Below are 22,292 nucleotides of genomic sequence, written 5' to 3'. Positions count from 1 at the left end.
GTTAATTATCAAGAGGCTGAAGACCAGATCCACTGCTGAGGTGGCTGACACCTTCAATGTGTTTCAGCGTCAAGTACAAAGAATAAGAAAAAGATCTGAAATGACTGGAGATGTTTTTGACAAGCCCAGGTCCGGCAGACCCTGCAAGACAACTGCTCGGGAGGACCGTTTGTTGATTTAAAAATCCAAGGCCAGCCCCTTTTCCACTGCAGCAGAGCTTCACCAGGCCTGGTCACCTCAAGTCCCTGTGTCAACCAGAAGAGTTTGTAGAATTCTGTCTCGAAATGGCCTCCATGGTCGAATCAGTGCACAGAAACCAGCACTAAACAAAAGGCAATAAAAAAACCATGTGGTATTTACCAAGGCCCACAGCCTGCTAAAAGGATGGACACTGGAAAAGTGGCAGAAGGTGGATTTCTCAGATGAATCCTCGGTTGAATTACATCACAGCTGCCGCAAATATTGCAGGAGACCTACTGGAAACAGTTAAGTTTGGTGGCAGAAAAATCCTGGTCTGGGGTTCCATCCAGTCTGGGGGTGTGCGAGACATTTGCAGGGTGGAAGGCAAATATCAATAGCCTAAAATATCAAGAAGTATTAGCTCCTCTTACATTCCCAACCATAAAAGGGGTCAAATTTTGCAGCAGGATGGTGCTCCATTGCATACTTCTATCTCTACATCAGAGTTTCTCAAGGTGAAGAAGATGAAGGTGCTCCAGGACTGGCCAGCCCAGTCACCAGACATGAACATCATTGAGCATGTCTGGGGTAGAATGAAAGAGGAAGCATGGAAGGCAAAACCAAAGACTCTTGATGAACTCTGGGAGGTTCATTGTCGAACCGCATGGATGCAGTCCTTCAAGCTCATGGAGTCATACAAGATATTAAATCTGGGTCTCACAGCACCACTACTTAATTCACTGACGTTATGCAACATATTTTTGTATTTGAAGTAAATTATTTGTTCAATTTTCTGTAGGCGACAAAACTTTTGTCTTGCCAAAATCTGACCTTTCTGTGTTCATTAAATGATCAATCTTTCTTCAGTGAAGCAAATTTATTTTAGTATATTGAGCATAATTTGGGAGGGTTTTAGCTTTCATATGAGACATTTCTAAAACCAATCGATTAATTTAAAGTCAGGTTATAAGCTTTTGTTTCTACAAAATGGATAAGCGATAAGACTTTTGTCAGGGACTGTAGCTCTCCACCTCATTCAAAGTAGCTCGCCAAGGAATTTGTGAACTCTGTGTATTATTGTTATTCTATGGTAAAATTTGATCAGTTACCATTCTAAATGTGTAATTTTGATGCCCAACTGTGCATTAATAAATAGATAATTCTTTGTTTTATAGCCACCGAACTCTTCCCATTTAAGGCTCGCCGTGGCTCTTAGTTATACTGCTAAAATGAGTAGCTCTCTGGCATTTTCATTTTGTAAAAGTAGCTCACTGAAGGAAAAAGGTTGGAGACCCTTGCCGTACATGCTATTATCTACCTATTTAATTCATTATTAAAACACCTTCCCTACTACAAGAGACCAAGATACTAGGGATGGAAAGATATCCAAATCTCTCGGTACGATATTATCATGATATGCCTCTCACAGTTTGATATTTATTGCGATATTTTGGAAAGGCTGATATAATTATAGATAAGACACTTTTTTGCTTTTAAAATACCCTGACAGGAATTTATTGTGAATTATTTCTCAAGAATTCAAGTAAAAAAAAACATATAAATTAATGTTGTCTGCGCTGAAATGAATCATGGGATATGTAGTTCCCGTTGTTTATCAGCTATTGCTATTATAAAACAATGCATTTAAGGAAAAGCTTTTGTAATTTGTTATATTGTGGCCCAAGGTTTATTGTGAGACTTTTGTCGATACGATATCACGATATTTTGGTTATTGTTACATCTAGACGTGATACAAAATGTTTACATTCAACTGTCTCAGGATTTTACGTGTAAATCATCAAGATATTAAATAATAGTTTAGGAGCCATCAGTAGAGCGGGATTTTAGTTCATTGTATTTTTGTAAAAGCTCTAGTTTTAGTGTCAAGTGTTTAGAGTCCTACATGCCTCACTGAAACCAGTCCACTTTCATTTTCTTTCCTTTCCCTTCAGGAGTGGTTTTCCTCTGTTGTTGTGGTCATGCCTTTCCTGCTCTATGGTTACAATCTATGATCTGTGGATTATTATGTTCTCATTTGGAATATTCATCTAGAAAGACTTATAAATCAAATACAAACAATGACTCCACTGACAACATAAACATAATTGGTAAAGCTCCAGGTTGGCGATGCGATTCCAGCTCCCGCAGATGAATACCGTCATTGTGTCCTTGGGCAAAACAGACAACACACAACACAACCCCCCCTCGCTCCCCTGTGTCTGCGTACACTGGTGTATGAATGTGTATGTGTGTGTGTGTGTGTGTAAAAACCTCGGAGAAATTCCAAATTGCAATCTCCTAATAACGTCTGCACTGAATGAATAAACTGAACACAGGACCACACATAAAGCACTTTCATTAGCATTTAGACAATAAAGCATTTCCCGTTGCTCCTTTCAGCAGCTTTTGTCTGTGTGTTGGCCAAATGTGCTCATTGTCTCCAGGAATGTGCTGTCTGTGTGTGAAATAACAGTGTGTCAGCATCAGGCAGCTGTCCCTCTCTATTTACTTTGTATTCACTCTGAATTCAGTCTGTGTCCAGTTTCTGTCCAGTGTGTGTCCAGTCTGTGTTCAGTCTGTATTTAGTTTGTGTCCAGTCTGTGTTAAGTCTGTGTCTAGTCTGTATTCAGTCTGTGTTTAGTTTGTATCTACTTTGTATTCAGTTTGTATTTAGTTTATGTTCAGTCTGTGTTCAGTCTGTATCCAGTCTATATTCAGTTTGTGTTTAGTCTGTATTCAGGCTGTATTCAGCCTGTGTTTACTTTGTATTCAGTTTGTGTTCAGTCTGAGTTCGCTTATTCAGCCTGTGTTCAGTCTGTGTTTACAGTAGTTTGTATTCAGTCTGTATTTAGTTTGTGTTCAGTTTGTCTTCATTCTATATCTACTTTGTGTTCAGTCTGTGTTCAATTTGTGTTCAGTCTGTATCTACTTTGTATTCAGTCTTTGTTCAGTCTGTGTTTACAATAGTTTGTATTCAGTTTGTGTTCAGTCTGTTTAGTTTGTGTTCAGTCTGTGTTCAGTTTGTGTTCAGTGTATATCTACTTTGTATTTAGTTTGTTTTCAGTCTGCGTTCAGTCTGTTTGGGAATTTGCTGATCCAAGTTTTCTTCTTGTCCAGGATTTTCTTGAAGTGGGTCAAACAGTGCAGGAACCAAGAGACCCTCATTTCTGTTCAATGCACCAGGGGATTCAGTCCTTGCGCCCTCTGCTGTCTTTTTCTACACACAGATCCTATGCCACCCTCGGCTCATGCTGACTATTTCTAAATATTAATTGGGACTTTTTTTTTTTGAAGATTGTTTTTTATTTATTTTACGATTTATTTTTGGTTTTATACATTTTTTAATAACATATCTATACCTTGCGTAACTTTTTAGGTCTTCCCCCTGCTTGTTTCCATAGTGATGTCACTGCTTTACCTGGAATGTTGCACAATATGGTTTTGAACTCATCAATCACATCTCCATGACAACTGATCCAACACGTTTTTTTTTATCTGATACTTGTCTTGCTGTTGTGATATTTGCTGATACCAATATTAATCTTTTCAAATCTACAGAACACCGACATTTACAAATGAATAACAAAATATACTAGTTTTGTCCAGGATATAAATTAATATTTTTACTTATGAGACTTGGGAAGAAAAAATATCGGTGCCATGTGTCATTAAAATTTCCAGTATCTAACCGTTCTACCGCCCCTGCCTTTTAATATGACGTAAAAAAACCTGAGATGAGCAGGTTCCCCTCAGTCAGCCCACGGGTAAAACTCAAACAGCTGATCTGTGTTTACAGTGAGTCAGAGCTGCAGTTTCCCATTGTTGGCTTTTGTTGGAAATCCCAGTCTCCTGTCACTGCTCCTGAGTCAGTCCGACCGCTCTTATCTCCCATTTTACTGTCAGACCCTGAAGGCAGCACCATAAACACCCATTTAGTCAATGAGCAACCAAGTTCATGGGAAAATGTTTTATGGTTTAGTTTCAGTAGTTCAGTCATAGGAGTGATGCCTGTGAAAATAGTGATACGAAACTTCACCTTTTCTAGCTAATTATTTTCAGATGTTACTAAGGGTCAGTTTGGAGGAAAAGTGCAGATGTTTAGACCCGGTTTATGGTTAACATCTCTGTATATACTGGTCTTATTGACATAAAGTGCTGGTTTTCATAACCGCTCTTTTTACCTTTAGTTCAGTAGAGATTGACAATTCCAAGGCTGAAATGATTCAAATGATTCTAGTGAAGGTGTGTAGAGTTTAAAAACACAGTGGAGCACTTCCTGTATTACCACATGACATCACAAGGTGGAAAATGAGTTCAGAGTGTTTTCTCTTTGAGAGAAGAACTCAGCTGAAATAAAACACAACTCCAGATGTGTTTGTGATGAGGAAGCAACATTAGAACATAGATCAGAAAGTAGCGTATATGGGCCCTTTAATCCTGCACCTCTGGGTACATTTTTGTACATCTCAAATTTTCTTTTTTGCATAACTTTGGCTATATTGCACCAAAAAGCACCAAAATTGGCCAGTTTGTGTATTTTGTGGTGTATTTTTAATTTTTGTGTTTTTTTTTCCAAGATTACATTAATTGAACAGTCTATAATCAAAATACTCACACCTGTGGTTCTTAGGTACATTTTTGTCCCATTGACTTCCGTTCAAAATGGCTTTTTTTTTACTGGCATATCTTTGCCAGTATATTTTTACTATTTGATTTTTTTTTTTTTGTTTTGTTTAAAACCCATCAAATGATTTAGTTTAGTGTCTTTTTGAAATGTTTTGATGCTTTTCTTTTTACTGTTTATCTTCCATTACAAGGTCATATCAATAGAAAGACATTTGCACATATTAGTCCAGACTGAAGTCCAGAGATGTAGATATTTGAGGTCAAAATGATCTGGGTGTGTTCTAGAGGAGTCCCCAGCCTCTGATAACCCCAACGCAAACAAATTAAAATTACCTGAAAGATATAGAAAAATATCTCTTTTTTTTTTTTCTTTAAATTTTTTTCATCCACATAATTTGATACTTGTGCTGTCAGAAATTGAATTTAAGGAGTTAAAATGTCAAAATATGATTATATTATTTGGTATGTATGATTTGGGAAGAAGTAAACAAAGACATTGAGATAAAAAAGTTGGACATAAATCTGTACTGCATAAAAATATTGTGGTATTCTTTTCAGGTGTACATTTTTGTCACGAAGGATTTTAAATGGATGCATGAGGGTTAAAGTTCCTAGTTTGTTAACTTCTTCTTCCCACTCCTTTTTGGACATGTAAACGTCTAGCTCTGTGGACTTTTAGATTTTCACTACTCTTGTTGCAATGCTATTATTTGTGACATGACTTCTATTTTATCTGCATGTTTAGAATTTAAAAAATCTGATTGTCGTTTTGTGTTTCCAGGCTGCAGTGGGGGAGGTCTCTCGGCCCCAGGACCCCGACATGAGACGACTGGGCTCCAGCTCTGAGGACCGCCTCTCTGCTGCCCTCTCCTGTGTGAAGACTGGTACTGACGCAGGTAAGGGGAGGGGGCTTTTGTGTAGTGGGAAACAATATGCTCCGGAGGGACGTCTGCTGCTATTGGAAGTGAGGAAGTTTAGGAACAGGGATTAAAGCTGCACTGTGTAACTTTTCCACAGTGTGACATTACGGTTATTTATCTTTATGACGACGGCAGGTGACGCCACAGGTCCACGTTACAGGTCAGATCTGTGGAAAAATGCTTTCTTTGATTTTAGGTATATTTTAGGTATACAAGATGGATACGTTTAATGCCATACCGGAACATTCCAGACAAAACCATAACATCTCGATGGCGACAAGCAGGTCACTGACCCTCTGCCAGAAAAGTTCCACAGTGCACTTTTATGTTTAGAATTCTTGTCTGGGAAACGTTAGTAATCACTTCTGTCCCTGAGTGAGCTTATATCTTACAGGTTGAATTTCTGTTTTCACTTACCACCTATCCCCGCCCACTGTTCTGTTCCAAACTTTCCAGGTCATATGTGTGGGGTAAAAAAAATGTAAACAAACAAAAAAAAAAAAACATACATGAAAATACTTGCTACAGTGTAATGCTACTATCAAGAGGTGATCTGAACTGTCAGTTGACCTGTTACTGATACTGTAGGTAAAAAAAAAAAAAAGTCAAATAATGATCTGTATATTTGATAATTTCAAACTAAAAAGCCAAAATCATGATTTCTTCAAATGGGGTATTACACTTCTGTGGGGTAGTCATTGTTAAAGACTATTAAACTTTTCAGAACTTTTAACCATGTTTTTGTTTCCCTCTGTACATTTTCCAGTTTTATTTTCTTAATCGGTGATTCAGCAGCGTTGCGTCGTCATTTTGGTACAAATGCAAAAATAAATTGCTGCTTGAAGCGTGATCTGCAGCTCTCTTTACTCTTCAAGCTAAGTCACTCCCTCTTTGGAGCGCAAACACAACACAACTCTGTGACTATGCAATCTGAAAATGAAACTACTACACATCGCATCAGGTTTTGGAAGTTGTAGTGAAATATTTTGTCTTCTGCTCACGTATATTTGAGAATTGTCGTGTAGGAGCACGGATTACATAGATTTGTGGGTGGAGCCTTGTACAGGATCGTACTGCTACCTGTAAAAAGGGTACGAAGAGGGCCCGGAGAGATCACTAGATTACTCAAACATGTTTGGATGACATCTATAACCTGTTAAAGTATTTTATCGATGAGAAATCAACATTACGACATTGTAGAAAACTCCCAAAAGTCGATTTTGCGTAATAGGCTCTATTCCGGGTTTGTGACATAAGCATAAAGACATTTGGGAACGAGCGGATGACGACTTCGTTTGGACTCTGTTGGCGATGGGGTGGGGTTGTTTTCTTCATCTAGATGTCATTGTGTTCTTTCTTTTTTATAAATTGTGTTTGTTTATTATAATTTGTCTAACTTTAAAAAAAAAAAAAAAGGAAAGCTTCGGCAGGTTGTGAAGATGTTGCTGGTGAATCCACGGTTTTATCACCATTATTATTATTTTAGCAGATCCATGTTTATCACATTCCCACTGTCAGTAACTACACCGGAAGTCATCATCCGCGTGTTTCCAAATGTCTTCTTCTAAGTGTGAATAGAGCCTGTACCCCCTGTTGAACGTGTGTCCTCTGTGTCCTCCAGGATGCGAGGTGAGCCCGCTCTCCACCTCCTCGTGCGGGTCGGACCCTGAAGACTCCGTGACCAGCATTAGCAGCATGTCCAGCTTGTCCAGCAAAGACGGCAGCCCCTTCTCCCCCCTCGGCCCCCCGCACCCACACACCCTGCCCCCCTTCTCCCCCCTGAGCCCCCCCACCCTCCAGAACCTCCCGCCCTTCTCCCACGGGCGCTCCATCTCCATCTCCGTGGTGCCCTGCTCGGATCTGGCCCCCAGACCCTCCGTGTCGTCGACAGGAGAAGAGGTGGGTGAGCTTTACGGTGCTCTTGGAAATGGTTTGGGAGAATTGTTTAGTAGGTTGAATTCATGACATTGACCTCATCTATAGCTGGTCGAAACTAGAGATGCACTCATTCAGCTTTTCAGTTTCGATACGAGTTTCGATTCTACAGGTGCAGAGACTGAGAACAGCATTTATTGTCTTTATACAAAAATAACATAAGACAAGACTGATCTAAATGTGTTTGTAAATGTGTCTGTTATTTATCTCTGAAGTAACTACAGAACAACTTTGTATAAATAAAAGTTCAAACATTCTGAGACTTTCTGGGCCAACTATTAACACCAAATAGTCTTATATGCCCAACCAGGATATTGGCTGAACCGATATTTGGAAATCGATATCCGATCCAATATTTCAGTATCTGCGCTGATATCAGATGCCAGTACTGGATCTGTGCATCTGTAGTCAAAACTTTTGAAATGACGCACATTGAAATCCCAAATTTCTTAAGCAAAAAAATTGTCTAATGTTTTTTTTTTTTAATGTTTTATTGTGCTGAAAATGTATTGTCTGAGTGGGCTTGCATCCACAAACCTGGACCATGGATAATGCTCTGAAGTATGGTTTTAGTGTTCTATTTCCAGAAAGTTACATAGTGTGGCTTTAATTAAACGCCGAAGAGGGTTTTAAACAGTTTGCAGTGGTCCAAAGTTATTCCTCACTTACCTTAGTACTTTTTACAGTTCTTAAAGACCAGTGCAGAGTTTTGCCATAATGTTAACAACAGCTAGCATGCTAACCACACACTTGCTGATACAGTACATCTGTACTGGGGCAAGATATATTTTTTCCTCAAATACACAGGAATAATTCTAATATTTAAATGAACATTCAAACTTTGGCCTGATGTTATTGCTTTGTCTGGAATGTTTCACAGTGGCTTTAAACCTTTCTATCCTCATGGAGACCAAACCAGACCAAGTTATAGGTCAGATCTCTGGAGAGGCAAACCCTCTCACAGTCAGAGTGTCTGTTTTTATAGGTATTTCTGAGCTATAAAACCATCTGTAATTGAATAAACGTAAGGTAAAGCTGTTTAATGTCACACTGTGGACCATTCCAGGTAGAGAAATGATATGTTCATGGAAACAAGCAGGTGACGAACCCCTAACCTAAAAGTTACACCTTTAAATCACGAGCTAATTGTAATCTTAACAAAAACGCAACGTCACATTTCTGTCACATCTCTGTGTCCTTCAGCTTGTGGACGCCTTCAGCCCAGAGTCGGAGCACCCGCCTCCTCCCGTCTCCCAGACACATAAGGGCAAAGTGGGTAAAGTCTCACACACGCCCCCACCCTCCAGAAAACTGCTCCAGCTCCTCCCAAACCTCCAGAATCTCTCCCGGAGCAAGAGCCATGAGTCCCAGCTCGCCAACCGCATTGAGGAGCCCCCCACCAGCAAGTGAGACACTGAACTTTTACAAATGTACTCACTGACCAGTTACACTAAGATTTAGACAAACTTTATTGATCCACAAGGGAAAGATAATATAATAACATAGAGTAAAAACAGAAATGGTAATAATAAATTCAAACTAAGTAGCAAAAAGAAGCAAGAGACTGGTGTCAAATAACACATAATTATATAAATATATATGTATATGTAAAATATATCAATGCAAATACACTTGGAATACACATCAGATCTCAATGTGAAATAAAAAAAAGTTGGATATCTATACAGATATGGACAGGGCACTGTCTTAGGAACAAAAGGACAGAAATATGCAAATGTTCAGCCACAGATGGCTTCATTTTATAGACATCCTGAAAATCAAAGTGATATAATGATGTGGCAGGCTGATTCATTTTGACAAAATGTAATTTCTGCAACTCAGAATGCTTCTCAGTATCTTGTGTGGCCTCCATGTGCTTGTCTGCATGTTTAACAAAGTCATGGCCGCTCCTAATGAGATGACTGATGGTGTCCTGTGGGATGTTCTCCCAGATCTGTGTAAGGGCATCATGAGCTCCTGTAGAGTCTGAGGAGCAACCCAGAGGAGTCTGATGGACCCAAACATAATGTCCCAGAGGTGTTCCATTGGGTTTAAGACGTGATCGTGCGGGACATTCAACTGTATCAATCCCTTCATCCTCCAGGTTCTGACCACAAATTCTTGCCACATGAGTCTGGGCACTGGAGGCATCAGGAGGAACCTAGGATCTACTGCACCAGTGTAGGCTCTGACAGTGGGTTCAAGGATTTTATTTCAATACCTAATGGCATCAGACTGCTGTTTTTCTAGCTGGTACCGGTCTGTGTGTCCCTCTGTGGATCTGTCTCCCCAGAACATCACTGAGCCAATACCAAACCACTCATGTGAACCATGTTGCAGGCAGCAGAGCGTTCTCCTCGTCTTCTCCAGACTCTTTCATGTCTATCACAGGTGCTCAGGGTGAACCTGCTCTCATCTCTGAAAAGCTCAGGGCACCAGTGGTGGTCTTGTCAATTCTGATGTTGTTGGCAAATATGAATGGAGCAATTATTAAAGTAGAAAGCAGAATGTGCCTCTCATGAAAATCAAGATTGGTCAATTAAAAAAAAACAGTGGGGGGAGTGGGGTCACCTTGGCCTGGTAGCATATATAAATATATTCTATTTGTATTTCTCCAATGTCCAGAGTTTGTAAGAAGAACAAACCTGTGGCAGCTCTTCAGCTGAATGGATTTGGGATGAACTCAGACGACCTCCGCGGCCCCCTCTCCGCTCGCACCCCTGGACCATACTACCACACAGACAGTGAGTTAGACCTGGTCTAGACCTGATTTAGAACTGGTTTAGACCTGATCTAGACCTGATTTAGAACTCATTTAGACCTGATTTAGACCTGGTTTATACAGGGGGTTAAGCCTGAGCTAGTCCTGGGTTAGATTTAGGAACTGACCTGGTTTAAGACTATTTATTTACCTTCATCTTCTTTGTCTTCATTTACACTTGGGATTTGAATTGGTTTAGACCTAGTTTAGCCCTGGTTAGAACTGGTTTAGTGCTGATCCAGACTTTGGGCATTATGAACTGGTTTTAATACTTGAACTTGTTTAAATCCGTGATATTTTAACAGCATTTAAGGTGTTAGAATAAAATAGAGTCGATCTAGACCTGTTTTAGTCATTACTTAGTACAGTACCTTGTTTAGAATGTTTAGTCCTGGGTTTAGGCCTTGGTCCTGGTCTAGGCTTGGTTTAGACTTGTCTTACATTTGGATCAAGGCTCATGTAGACCTGGTTTAGAGCTGGTTTAGACCTGGGATTAGAGAAGGTTTATATTCAGATATCTTGGCTGTATCAATAGGAGGGAGACTGAGTTTAGACCTGGTTTAGACCTGTTTTAATCCTGGTTTAGTCCCAGTTTTAACCCACTTTACTTGATATTTTTACAGATTCATCCAAGCACAAAGGATCTCCACAGACTTTGAGGAGGGACTTAGGTCTGCCCGTCACCCATAGGTAAGAAATAAATTAGAGAATATTCGGTACAGAGAAAGGAGGCTAGACTGATGATTTAAATCTTATGTAATAATGTATTTATCTAAAAACACGAGTTGTTTTGCACACGTTTTGGCCTGATCCTGGCTGGCATTCCAGAGTGAATTCCTGGTTAATCTGGTCTTTTGTTTGGACAGTGTCGAGCTCATCCTTCTCTCCGGGAATGGCATGTGAACAGTCTGGAATCCCGAGAATCTAAACCACTGTGTGTACATCTATTTAAATGTGGCTGAATGGGTTTTGGGATGTTTAAAATGCCATATGGAGGGCAGGAGGTCAACGCTCTCCACAAATGTTACGTCTGGTTTACTATTGGTGTCTGTGTGAGAAATCCCTCAGTGGTCCACATAGAATCCATGGCAAAAGGAGAAATTCCATTTGTCGACTGGACTAAAGTTTATTTGGTCGAATACGTTTCGCAGTTCATCCAAGCTGCTTCTTGTGAAACATAAACCAAATAAATTTTTAATTTCTCCTTTGGAATCTCCTTTTTCATGTTTGTAATTTGACCTGGTTTAGACCTGGTTTAGACCTGGGTTAGACATGGTTTAGACCTGGATTAGAGCTGGTTTAGACCTGGTTTAGACATGGTTTAGAGCTGATTTAGACCTGATTTAGATATGGTTTAGAGCTGGTTTAGACCTGGTTTAGACATGGTTTAGAGCTGATTTAGACCTGATTTAGATATGGTTTAGAGCTGGTTTAGACCTGGTTTAGACCTGGTTTAAAGCTGATTTAGACCTGGTTTAGAGCTGATTTAGAGCTGGTTTAGAGCTGGTTTAGACTTGGTTTAGACCTGGTTTAGACCTGGTTTAGACCTGGTTTAGTCCTGGTTTAGAGCTAGTTTATTCCAGGTATTAAGCCTGAGCTGGTCCTGACTCAGATCTATGAATAGACCTGGTTTAAGAGGTGAATTAGTCTTGATTTATACATGGTGTTGTAAATAAAATGGAAGAAAATGTACCTGTTTTTGGTGGTTTTCAAGAGGCAGTTTTCCCTGTTGATTACATTGTACTCTGCTATGAAATATTCAGAAGATAAATTCACAAATGCTGAACTAAAAATGCACATTTACACTCTGAATTGTGCTTGTGTTTACACAGTGGGGATTTACTGGGGTTATTGGATGAAATCTTGTACTTTACATCTAAACTATGGAGGGTTTGGAGCTCTAAACTGAATTTTGTTGTTTTCTTTGAAAATTACAAAAAATCTTGAATCTTGGAATACATCTGTAAATACTGGAGGTGGGGGAAGTGTCTTGCCCAAGCACACACAGTTTTGACAAGTGGTGGATGAAGTGTTAAATTTTGTTACTTAAGTAAAAGCACAGATACATGGGCAAAAAGTTACTCAAGTAAAAGTGTCACATGAAAAAAGCTACTTGAGTAAAAGTATTAAAGTACCTGTTTAAAAATGTACTTTAAGAGTAAAAAGTAAAAGTATTTTACAGAGATTTTTAGAACAATTAAAGGATGAAATGTAGTGATTTTGATAAAGCATTCAGCTGATTTTAAATGATTGAATTAATTTCTTCATTTTTCTGTCTGTTTTTGTGTGTTTGGTTTGCTCAAAGTTGGAACAGAGACTCAAATTAAATGTGCTAAAAAAAAGTCTCAGACATTTCAAAGTACTTTTACTTTTCAGTCTAGATCTAAAATATAGCGGAATAGAAAGTACAGATACCTGCTCTCAAATGTAGTGAAGCAAAAGTAAAAAGTATCCACTGCAAAATGTACTTAAGTAAAGTACAGATACCTAAAATTTGTTCTTAAGTATTGTACTTTTACTTTTATACTTCGTTACTTTCCACCACTGCTTTTGACAGTGTAGTGAACAAATAGTAGTTGTGCTTCAGCGAGCAAAAACACTGAGGCTGTTTTTGTTCCATGAGGATAAGATAATCGTGAAACATCCGTCTGTTTTGTCTTTGTCTTTTAGGTTCTCCACAAAGTCGTGGTTCTCTCAGACGTGCCAGGTGTGCCACAAGAGCGTCATGTTCGGGGTCAAGTGCAAACACTGCAAGTATGTACAAAACACACAGATAAATATTATGATTTGCCATTCGGTTAACGCCAGATGCCCATCCTGGTGCAGTCTTTTATGTTATTTTTCCACCTTTTTTAAGGTTTTCATAGGATCATGGGCTTAAATAAATCAGTTTAACTAGGTCCTATGTGTGAATACATTGTCACTGACTCACTGTCTGTTTTAAAGTCCTTTGCTTGGCTTTTAACACAGTTTGAGGGTTGACTTTTTGCCTTTATTTGTATTGTATTATATTTATCTGTACCTGTCAATGTCACTGTATTTGTCACTGTTTGTTATCGGTTTAAAAACGGCAGTTGACCAAAGTGCTGTACTCAAAGTGCTCTAGAAATAAAGTTGAGTTGAGTCTTGTTATAGCAGCACGCGAAAAACGCACTAAGGTGCGTTTACCACTCGTTCTTTTGAATTTCAATTTAGAACAAAAAACAATAAAATAGGAAAATGGTTTGTTATTTAATTTTTCTTTTTCATTGTCAAAGAGAAAAACAGATTTCGACCTCTATTTCCAATATTTAATTTAAAGTTTATTTCAAACAACACCAAGCAAAAAACAGTCATCTTGCCTATCTTGATATTTTATTCTCTCTGGTTTGTGCCCTGGACTTTCTGCTGCTAGAAGGACTTCATTGCAATTTTGTGGACAAACATGTCGTCTTCTTTTATAGCGACGCGTTTACTTTCACGTCTTAGAAAGTCATTGTTGAACTCTGTGATGAGAAAGCAGAGAGAATAAAATATCAAAACTGAAATAGGCACAATGACTGTTTTTAATTTGTGTTATTTGAAAAAAACTTTAAATTAAATATTGGAAATCGAGATCAAAATTGTTTTCGTTTGACACTAAATCGGAAAAATGAAATTACAAACTGTTTTCCCATTCTTTTATTCTTTTTTGTTCTTAATTGAAATTAAAAAAAGGACTGACTACATAGACCATAATCCTTTGCTCCATTGCAGTGCAACCATCACTGAGAAATGTCTGATATTATAACCAACACTTTAAATAAAAATAATAGTAATTCTAAAATGGTTTCTTTTTTTTTCTAGGTTAAAGTGCCATAACAGATGCACCAAAGACGCCCCCATGTGTCGCATATCTTTTCTCGCATGTAAGCTTCTTTAATCATTTCATACTTTTTTTTTTTTTTTTCAATTTAAACTTGTATAATTGTGGCCTGGTGGCATCATTTGCTAGTCGCCATGGAGGTAGATTCATTTAATGTCGTACTGTGAAACATTCCAGAAAAGGCCTCCATGGAGACGAGCAGGTGGCAGAGTCTCCATCAGAAATGTCCCGCAGTAGAGCTTTAGTTCGTGCATGTTGATGTTGTTGTTGTGTGTTTCAGTGCCACAGATGCGGAGAGCAGAGTCTGTGCCATCAGACATAAACAATCGAATCGACCGAGCGGTGGAGCTGCCCATTTACTTTGGCACTTTACCCAAAGCTGTCGTCAAAAGGGTGAGTCTGACTTTGAACAGTGTCGCTATGGAGATTCTATTAATTTGCCTGTGTTCCACAATACAGCATTAAACTGCATTTGTTCAATTACAGTGATTGAAATAAAACATAAAAATAAATTACACTCTTATTGCAATAAACCTGGTTCTCCACAGATGTGAATTAAAACATGGTCTTGTGGGGCCACCTAGTGGTCTCCATGGAGATAGACACGTTTAATGCCTTACTGTAGAACATTCCAAGCAAAGCAATGACATCTTCATGGAGGCAAACATTTTCTTTTAGTTTATTACTTAAAGGTGCACAATGCAAAACTTTTCAGTTGGGGGTCCGTCACCTGCTTGTTTCTATGGAGATGTCATTGCTCTGCCTGGAATGTTCCACAGTGTGACATTAAAAACTTGGTCTGGTTTGATCTCCATGAAGATGGAAAGATTTAATGTCATACTGTGAAACATTCCAGACAATAACATCTCCTGGGAGAAAAGGATTTGACAGACCCTCCACCAGAAAATAATACACAATGCACCTTTAATAATTTCCGTGGTGGATTAAGTACTTATTTAAGTAAAAGTACAGATACAAAAGTAAAAAGTTACTCACGTAAAAATACAAGTATCACATGAAAAAATCTGCTTACATAAAAGTATTAAAGTACCTGCTTAAAAATGTTAAGATTAAAAAGTAAAAGTATTTTGCTGAGATTTTAGAACAATTAAAGGATAAAGTGTAGTGATTTTGAAAAAAGAATTGAACAAATTTTAAGCGATTCAACTGATTTCTTAATTTTTCTTGCTGCTTTTGTGTTTTTGTGTATTTCGTTTTCTCAAAATTTGCACATTAATTCAAATTAAATGTGCTAAAAAAATTCAGATTTCAAACCATAAAGAAAAGTACTTTTTACTTTTAGTAGTGGAGTAGAAAATACAGATACATGCTCTCAAATGTAGTGAAGTAAAAGTAAAAAGTATCCACTGTAAAATTCAAACAAGTAAACTACAGATACTTAAAATTTGTACTTAAACCTTGTACTTTTACTTTTGTACTTCATTACCTTCCACCACTGAATAATTAAGAGTTTTGTAATAGTGAAGAAATTTGGAAATGTCTGAAGTTTTTCTTTTTCTTGTTCCAGGAGATGCAGCCGGCCTCGTCTCACTTGGACTCCAGCAGTAACGCGTCTTCCGCCACCTCCTCTGCTCCTTCATCTCCTCACTACCACCAGAACAGCCCCCACAGTGTGAACGCCACCCCGCCCCCCAACGCATCACCAGCACACGCCTCCAGGGACCAGCGCTTCAACTTCCCAGGTCTGTGAATGCAACACGGGACTCACTATCTGCAACGCAAAAAAAAATAAAAATAATATAATGTTAAGGCTGCAAAAACTCATATCTAGTCAAGTTAAAACTTAAGACTTAAATTCAGAACATTTCACTTTATTTGAGAAGATTCAACTTGAGTAAAATGATCTACAAATGCAGTAAGTGTGATTTTCTTCATTCAAACAACATTCAATTTAGTTTCTTATTTTAAGTGCAAGTAAGTCAGTTTTTCAAGCAAGATGTATTTTCATTTATATATTTGTTTTATTTAAGCATACATACATTTTTAACATTTTCAAATGCAGATTATAGGTCCAAAACCTTAATAACAAAACATATTGCAATGACAAGACAGAAGACGTAACAAGATAGTTTGAAGACAAGACAAAAAAGCTGTAAATAAATAAAATAATAATAATGATGGAATAAAAATTAACCATTAGTGACTCTTTGTGTTAAAAGTGTCACATTCTCAAATATAGTGAAGTACAGGTACCTTAAATTTGTTCTTGAGTAATGTACTTTTACTTTTATACTTCTTAATCTTATCCAGCCAAGTTAAAATTACTTAAGAACATTTGACTTTATTGGAGAAGATTGAACTTGAGTAAAATGATCTACCAATGGAACAAGTGTGATTTTATTTATTTATTTTTTAATTCAAGCAACATTCAATTTAGTTTCTTATTTTAAGTGCAAAAAGTTGTGTTCCATTGGTAGATCATTTTACTTGTCGCATTTGATGAACCCTCCATGAGAAAAGTTACACAATGCACCTTTAAACTCTACTCTAACTTGATTAATAGACATAAATTTGATGTATCTTTTTGCTCTATAGATCTCCCTGATTCGGCAGCAGCTCAAAACTCCACCAGCAACAACACAGGGTAAGAGACAGTGTTTAAAAAAGAATTAAAAATAACAAAATAAATTAATTATAAGACGCAAAGACTCCATTTTGTATTTAAAGCTGCAATTTCATTTGGATGTTTTAGAGTGTCTCAGGTGAACGCTACAGAAGCCCAGAAGAATGATGCAGCTCCTGAACAGGTCAGTGTCAGAAACTCCAAAGTGCTGTATTTTCTGGACTATAAGTTGCTACGGAGTATAAGTCGCACCAGCCAAGAAATGCGTAATGAAGAAGAAAAAAAGATATAAGTCGCACTTTTTGGGGAAATGTATTTTATAAAACCAGGAACCGACATTTCATGTTGAAAGGCAAGATCTAGTAATAACAATAGAACAAAGAACAACAGGCTTAATAGGCGTTAATATGTTAATGTCACATATTACCAGTTATTTAGATAATTATAGCATAAACAACAGAACATATCTCACAATCTCACTCCAAATCACTAAATCCATTGAATTCTTCATCCTCGGACTCCATGAAGTAAACGAAAAAGTTTTGTTTGCACCTGTAGATGAATCGTTTTTGGCCTTGAAAAATGCAAACTGTATGTGGTACTTTTCTCTGACCACCAGGGGGAGGCAGAGGAGGACGAGCCTGATGGGGGGGAGTGCTCAGAGGGCGGTCCGGAGCAGGGTGAGGACCTGGGTGAGGACCTGGGTGAGGACCTGGGCGAGGACCTGGGTGAGGACCTGGATGAAGACGGTCTGGACGAGCTGCCCCCGTCCTGCAGGAGGGAGAGGGCGCTTGGATTCCACAGAAAAGCCAGTCAGACCAGTGTCTACCTGCAGGAGTGGAACATCCCCTATGAACAACTGCAGCTGGGAGACCTCATAGGAAAGGTACTGGGACAAACACAGCCGAATGATGGAAATATTACCACTGAAATTCTATGTTTTGTTTGAGAAAAATGAAAACATACTGTGATTTGGAGGTTTAAAGCTCCTTTATTATGCAAAATTGACTCTTGGAGCTTTAAGCCATGTTCTAATGTTACCTCCTTAAAAACAGAGCTGGAATTGTGTTTAGTTTCGTTTACATGTTTGAGTAATTCTTTATTTTTAGTCTGTCTACAGCTCCAAAGGTCAAAACACTCTGTTCCACTTTGTGATGTCATGAAGTAGTAGTTTTCAAGTGAACATCTCCTTTTACCTTTAGTTGTGTAGAGATTTGCAATTTCAGGGCTGAAATGATCCAAATGATTCGAGTGAAGTGTATGAAGTTTAAGAACACAGTGGAGCACTTCCTGTATCACCACATGACATCACAAGGTGGAACAGCATGTTTTCTGTTTAACAGAAGAACTCAGCCTAAATATGCAGGATTTGTGTTAAACATGCAGTGGTGGATGAAGTACATCGGGGCAAAAAATACTCAAGTTAAAGTAAAAGTATCTTATATAAGAATCTACCTAAGTAAAAATATTGAAGTGTAACCATTTAAAAATGTACTTTTAGAGTAAAAAGTAAAAGTATTTCACATAGATTATGAGAACTAAATTGTTAAATGTAGTTATCTATTTTCAATCAATCAATCAAACTTTATTTGTATAGCACTTTTCATACATTTGTGCTTCACAGGCAACAGAAAAATTACAATAATTAAGAAAACAAAAGCAACCCCAGCCCCAGCCCAAGTGTTTCATCCATATACACAGTAGTTTAAACAGAAATATAAAACATAAAGATAAGTAAAAAGACTAAATAAAAAATGGAGAGTTAAATTAGATGGAGACTAAGTAAAATAATAAGGATTTACCGTATTTTCCACACTATAGGGCGCTCTGGATTATAAGGCGCACTGTTATTAAATGGTCTATTTTCGAACTTTTTCACATATAAACCGCACCAGACTATAAGGCTCATTAAAGGAAACACAACAGTGTGATGGGTGAGTGGTTTTGTTTGTTTGTGGTGTTCACGGTGACTCTGGGCTTTGTTCAGTTGTGGCGTGTAGTTAGGGTGTTGTCTGTCGCTGGATTGTCGGCGTGTTCGCAGTGACTCAGTTGTTCAGTTGTGTCTAGAAGTGGCACATTGCACTCGCTTTTTTGGTTCGTTCCTCCGTTCCGTTCCTTGTCGGCGTGGAGTGATGAGTGTGTCTGTGGGTGTTTTTGGCAGCGCAGTTGCAGTCTGCTCCGTGTGTGTTTGTGTGCACTGCAGGTGGTGTGGCTTTGTAGTTTACTAAAGTCATGTTGGGATACCCGAGTGGATTCGTGTACAGGGTGCTCTGGATTGTGGGTCGTTTTTTGGTGGGGTTGGAGGCTTATGACTGTGCCCTATAGTGTGGAAAATAAGGTAATTTAAAACCGAAAAAACTGACTGACACCTCACCATGAGTTTTAGTTTAGACTCTTGGGACAGTTAAAAGACGAGACCTGAGGACCTGAGATTCTGAGAGGCTCATATGACTGTAAGGGTTTAAGTTCTGTAGAATTTCATGTATATATTTTTGTTTGTTCAAAGCCTGGACTTAAACTCAAACCCTTTTTCTGCCATGAATGTGCTAAAACAATCACTCAAATCATGTAAAAAGTATTTTTTACTTTTCAGTCCAGTTCAAAAATGTAGTGGAGTAGAAAGTACAGATACCTGCTCTCAAATGTAGTGAAGTAAAAAGTTAAAAGTGTCCATTGTAAAACTCACTGAAGTAAAGTACAGATACCCAACAATACTACTTTTACTTTTGTACTTTGTTACTTTCCACCACTTTAAACGTGTGTGAATGAAACAAACACAACTCCAGGTCTGTTTGTGATCAGGAAACTTCATTAGAACATAGATCATAAAATAGTGTAACACAGGCTGTTTATTGTGGTACTGTGTAGTTGTACTTCTGTGTATTTGTAGTTGTTCTTACGTGTACTTGTGTGTGTCAGGGCCGCTGGGGGAAGGTCCACAGGGGGCGCTGGCATGGGGAGGTGGCCATCCGTCTGCTGGAGGTGGACGGGAACAATGAGGAGCATCTGAAGCTGTTCAAGAAGGAGGTGATGAACTACAGACAGACCCGTCACGAGAACGTCATTCTGTTTATGGGAGCGTGCATGGCCCCGCCCCATCTCGCCATCATCACCAGGTAAAGGGCTCATTACACATATTTGTGTGTGATGGTAAATATGGATTTTTGGGGAATTTGTAGTGCCAGTCGTCTCTCTCTTCTCTGTCTGTGCCAAATTTTTTTATATGTTTGTAGTCTGAGCAAACATAAATACACAAAAAAATTTTAACTTTAGCTCTTCAGTTCAACACAAATCTTTATCAAAATGACCACATATGAATTTTTTATGTAATGCTTTATTGCTCTTACTTTTTTATTTTTTGCTCTGGTATCTGCACTTTTACGTTAATAAAATCATTAGTTTTTCAAAATAAAATCAAAAGTAAACCGAAAAACAACTATTTTCTGAGAAAATGGATAACGGCCGTTTCCCATTTCCATGACTTAAACTGTGATACCGGACTTTTGTGCCACATATGGATTGAACCAGGACTGAACCAGGACTGAACCAGGACTAAACCAGGACTAAACCAGGACTAAACCAGGACTAAACCAGGACTAAACCAGGACTAAACTTGGACTTGAGAGAGAGGGAGAACCCCAATCCCTTGGAGCAGGGTGTCCACAAAGCGGGTGACGGCTGCTTTAGCCTCGTGGGATGTGGAGCTCTGTGCTGGTCACCCAATGTTCTAGGGGGCACACCTCCAGGCCCGTCCCTCAGTCCTGGTTTAGTCTTGGTTTAGTCCTGGTTTAGTTCTGGTTTAGACCTGGTTTAGACCTGGTTTAGACCTGGTTTAGACCTGGTTTAGTCCTGGTTTAGTCCTGGTTTAGACCTGGTTTAGTCCTTGTTCAGTCCGTATGTGGCGCAAAAGTCTGGCATCACAGTTTAAGTCATGGAAATGGGAAACGGCCATTATCTGTTTTTTCCATTATTCATTTAAACACAAAATCAAAAACTAAAAAAGAGAATCTTTATCCATTTTTTCATTTTGGTTTTGGAGACAAATAATCAAGAAAATTTTAGGTTTTTTTTGTTTTCTTATTTTTGGTTTTATTTTGAAAAATGATACACAGATTATTGTATTATAATTATTGTGTTATTAAAAACCTAACACGTGTGGAAAGACAGACTGTTTATAGTAATAATAACATAGGATAAACAAGTCTTTTTCTTCTTTCTCCAGTTTCTGTCGAGGAGTGACTCTGTACACCGTGGTGAGAGAGCGGGCCTCGCTGCTGGACAACAACAAAACCAGACAGATCGCTCAAGACATCGTCAACGTGAGGGACATTTCTCTGAACGTTTGACAAAACACTTTTAGAACTTCTCAAAAAACAACAACAGAGAACTCCAAATTTATTGTGTTTCTTACCTGTGCTTTCCAGGGGATGAGTTACCTTCACGCTAAAGGCATCGTTCACAAAGACCTCAAATCCAAAAACATCTTCTACGACTCAAACAAAGTGGTGATCACGGACTTCGGACTGTTCGGGATGTCCGGCGTGGTGCAGGAGGGCAGGTAGGATCCATGGTGAAGAAAGAACTAGAGTTTTATTATTTGTTGTCAACACTTTTATAATAACTACATTTTAAAGCCTTAAAGGTACACTGTGTAACTTTTTGGTTGCTTGTTTCTATGGATATGTCATTGGTCTGTCTGGAATGTTCCACAGTGTGACATTAAACAGCTGTACTTTACATTTATTCAATTACAGGTGATTTTAAAGCTCAAAAATCCCTAGAAAAACAGACATTCAGACTGTGAGCGGGTTTGCCTCTCCACAGATCTGACCTGTAGCTTGGCCTGGTTTGGTCTCCATGAAGATTGGTTGGAAAGGCTTAATGCCATACTGTGGAACATTCCAGATAAAGCAATAACATCTCCATTTTGACAGGCAAAAACATTACACAATGCACCTTTAAGAGAGCATGAACTTAGACTTAATTCATAATGAACAAATAGTTTATTAAGAATGATTCAGGCTTACTACTACTTAATTAACACATTAATTAAAGCTACAATATGCAACTTTTTAGCCAAAAATAGAAAAAAAGTACTAAAATAAAAGCATGGTAACACTTCATAATAACTACACCTTATTTAGCCTTAATAAAGCAGGAACATAGGCTTAATTAATAATGAACAAAGACTTATTTAATAATGATTCACGCTTAGTAACTACTTAATTACTACCTTAATTAGCACTTGCACTTAATTTGCCTGTGCTGTAAATAGTTACTCATAATTATTTCATACTTAATTACTCATGAACTAACCATTTGAGCATTTATTAATGATTAGTAAACTATGAGAGAATGATTTACTAATAATGTAATGCAATGATCATTCAGGCAGCTGTTATCTGTTAGTTAAGTCTTTTTGAGAGCTTTTCTAAAGTGAAG

At 38.2% G+C, this 22,292-nt stretch overlaps 1 protein-coding gene across 3 annotated transcripts in view; it reads left to right on the top strand.

Moving 5' to 3' along the window:
* LOC110156286 (kinase suppressor of Ras 1-like) overlaps positions 1–22,292 on the top strand; it is a 79,336-nt gene that overhangs the window by 46,141 nt on the left and 10,903 nt on the right. For all 3 annotated transcript variants that reach the window (XM_055166793.1, XM_055166794.1, XM_055166792.1), the window contains 15 exons: positions 5,588–5,702; positions 7,348–7,625; positions 8,865–9,067; positions 10,287–10,405; positions 11,046–11,112; positions 13,093–13,176; positions 14,248–14,309; positions 14,547–14,659; positions 15,795–15,969; positions 16,823–16,871; positions 16,980–17,034; positions 17,470–17,736; positions 19,770–19,966; positions 21,073–21,169; positions 21,275–21,408. In XM_055166793.1, the coding sequence (XP_055022768.1) occupies positions 5,627–5,702; positions 7,348–7,625; positions 8,865–9,067; positions 10,287–10,405; positions 11,046–11,112; positions 13,093–13,176; positions 14,248–14,309; positions 14,547–14,659; positions 15,795–15,969; positions 16,823–16,871; positions 16,980–17,034; positions 17,470–17,736; positions 19,770–19,966; positions 21,073–21,169; positions 21,275–21,408 (1,976 nt within the window). In that variant the 5' untranslated portion in view covers positions 5,588–5,626. The remainder of the gene's footprint in view (positions 1–5,587; positions 5,703–7,347; positions 7,626–8,864; positions 9,068–10,286; positions 10,406–11,045; positions 11,113–13,092; positions 13,177–14,247; positions 14,310–14,546; positions 14,660–15,794; positions 15,970–16,822; positions 16,872–16,979; positions 17,035–17,469; positions 17,737–19,769; positions 19,967–21,072; positions 21,170–21,274; positions 21,409–22,292) is intronic.

This window comes from Boleophthalmus pectinirostris, unplaced genomic scaffold, assembly GCF_026225935.1.
Source record: "Boleophthalmus pectinirostris isolate CB_2022bp ecotype Guang Dong unplaced genomic scaffold, ASM2622593v1 HiC_scaffold_9, whole genome shotgun sequence".
Classification (NCBI taxonomy): Eukaryota; Metazoa; Chordata; class Actinopteri; order Gobiiformes; family Gobiidae; genus Boleophthalmus; species Boleophthalmus pectinirostris.
This window is presented reverse-complemented; position numbering and strand designations above follow the sequence as displayed.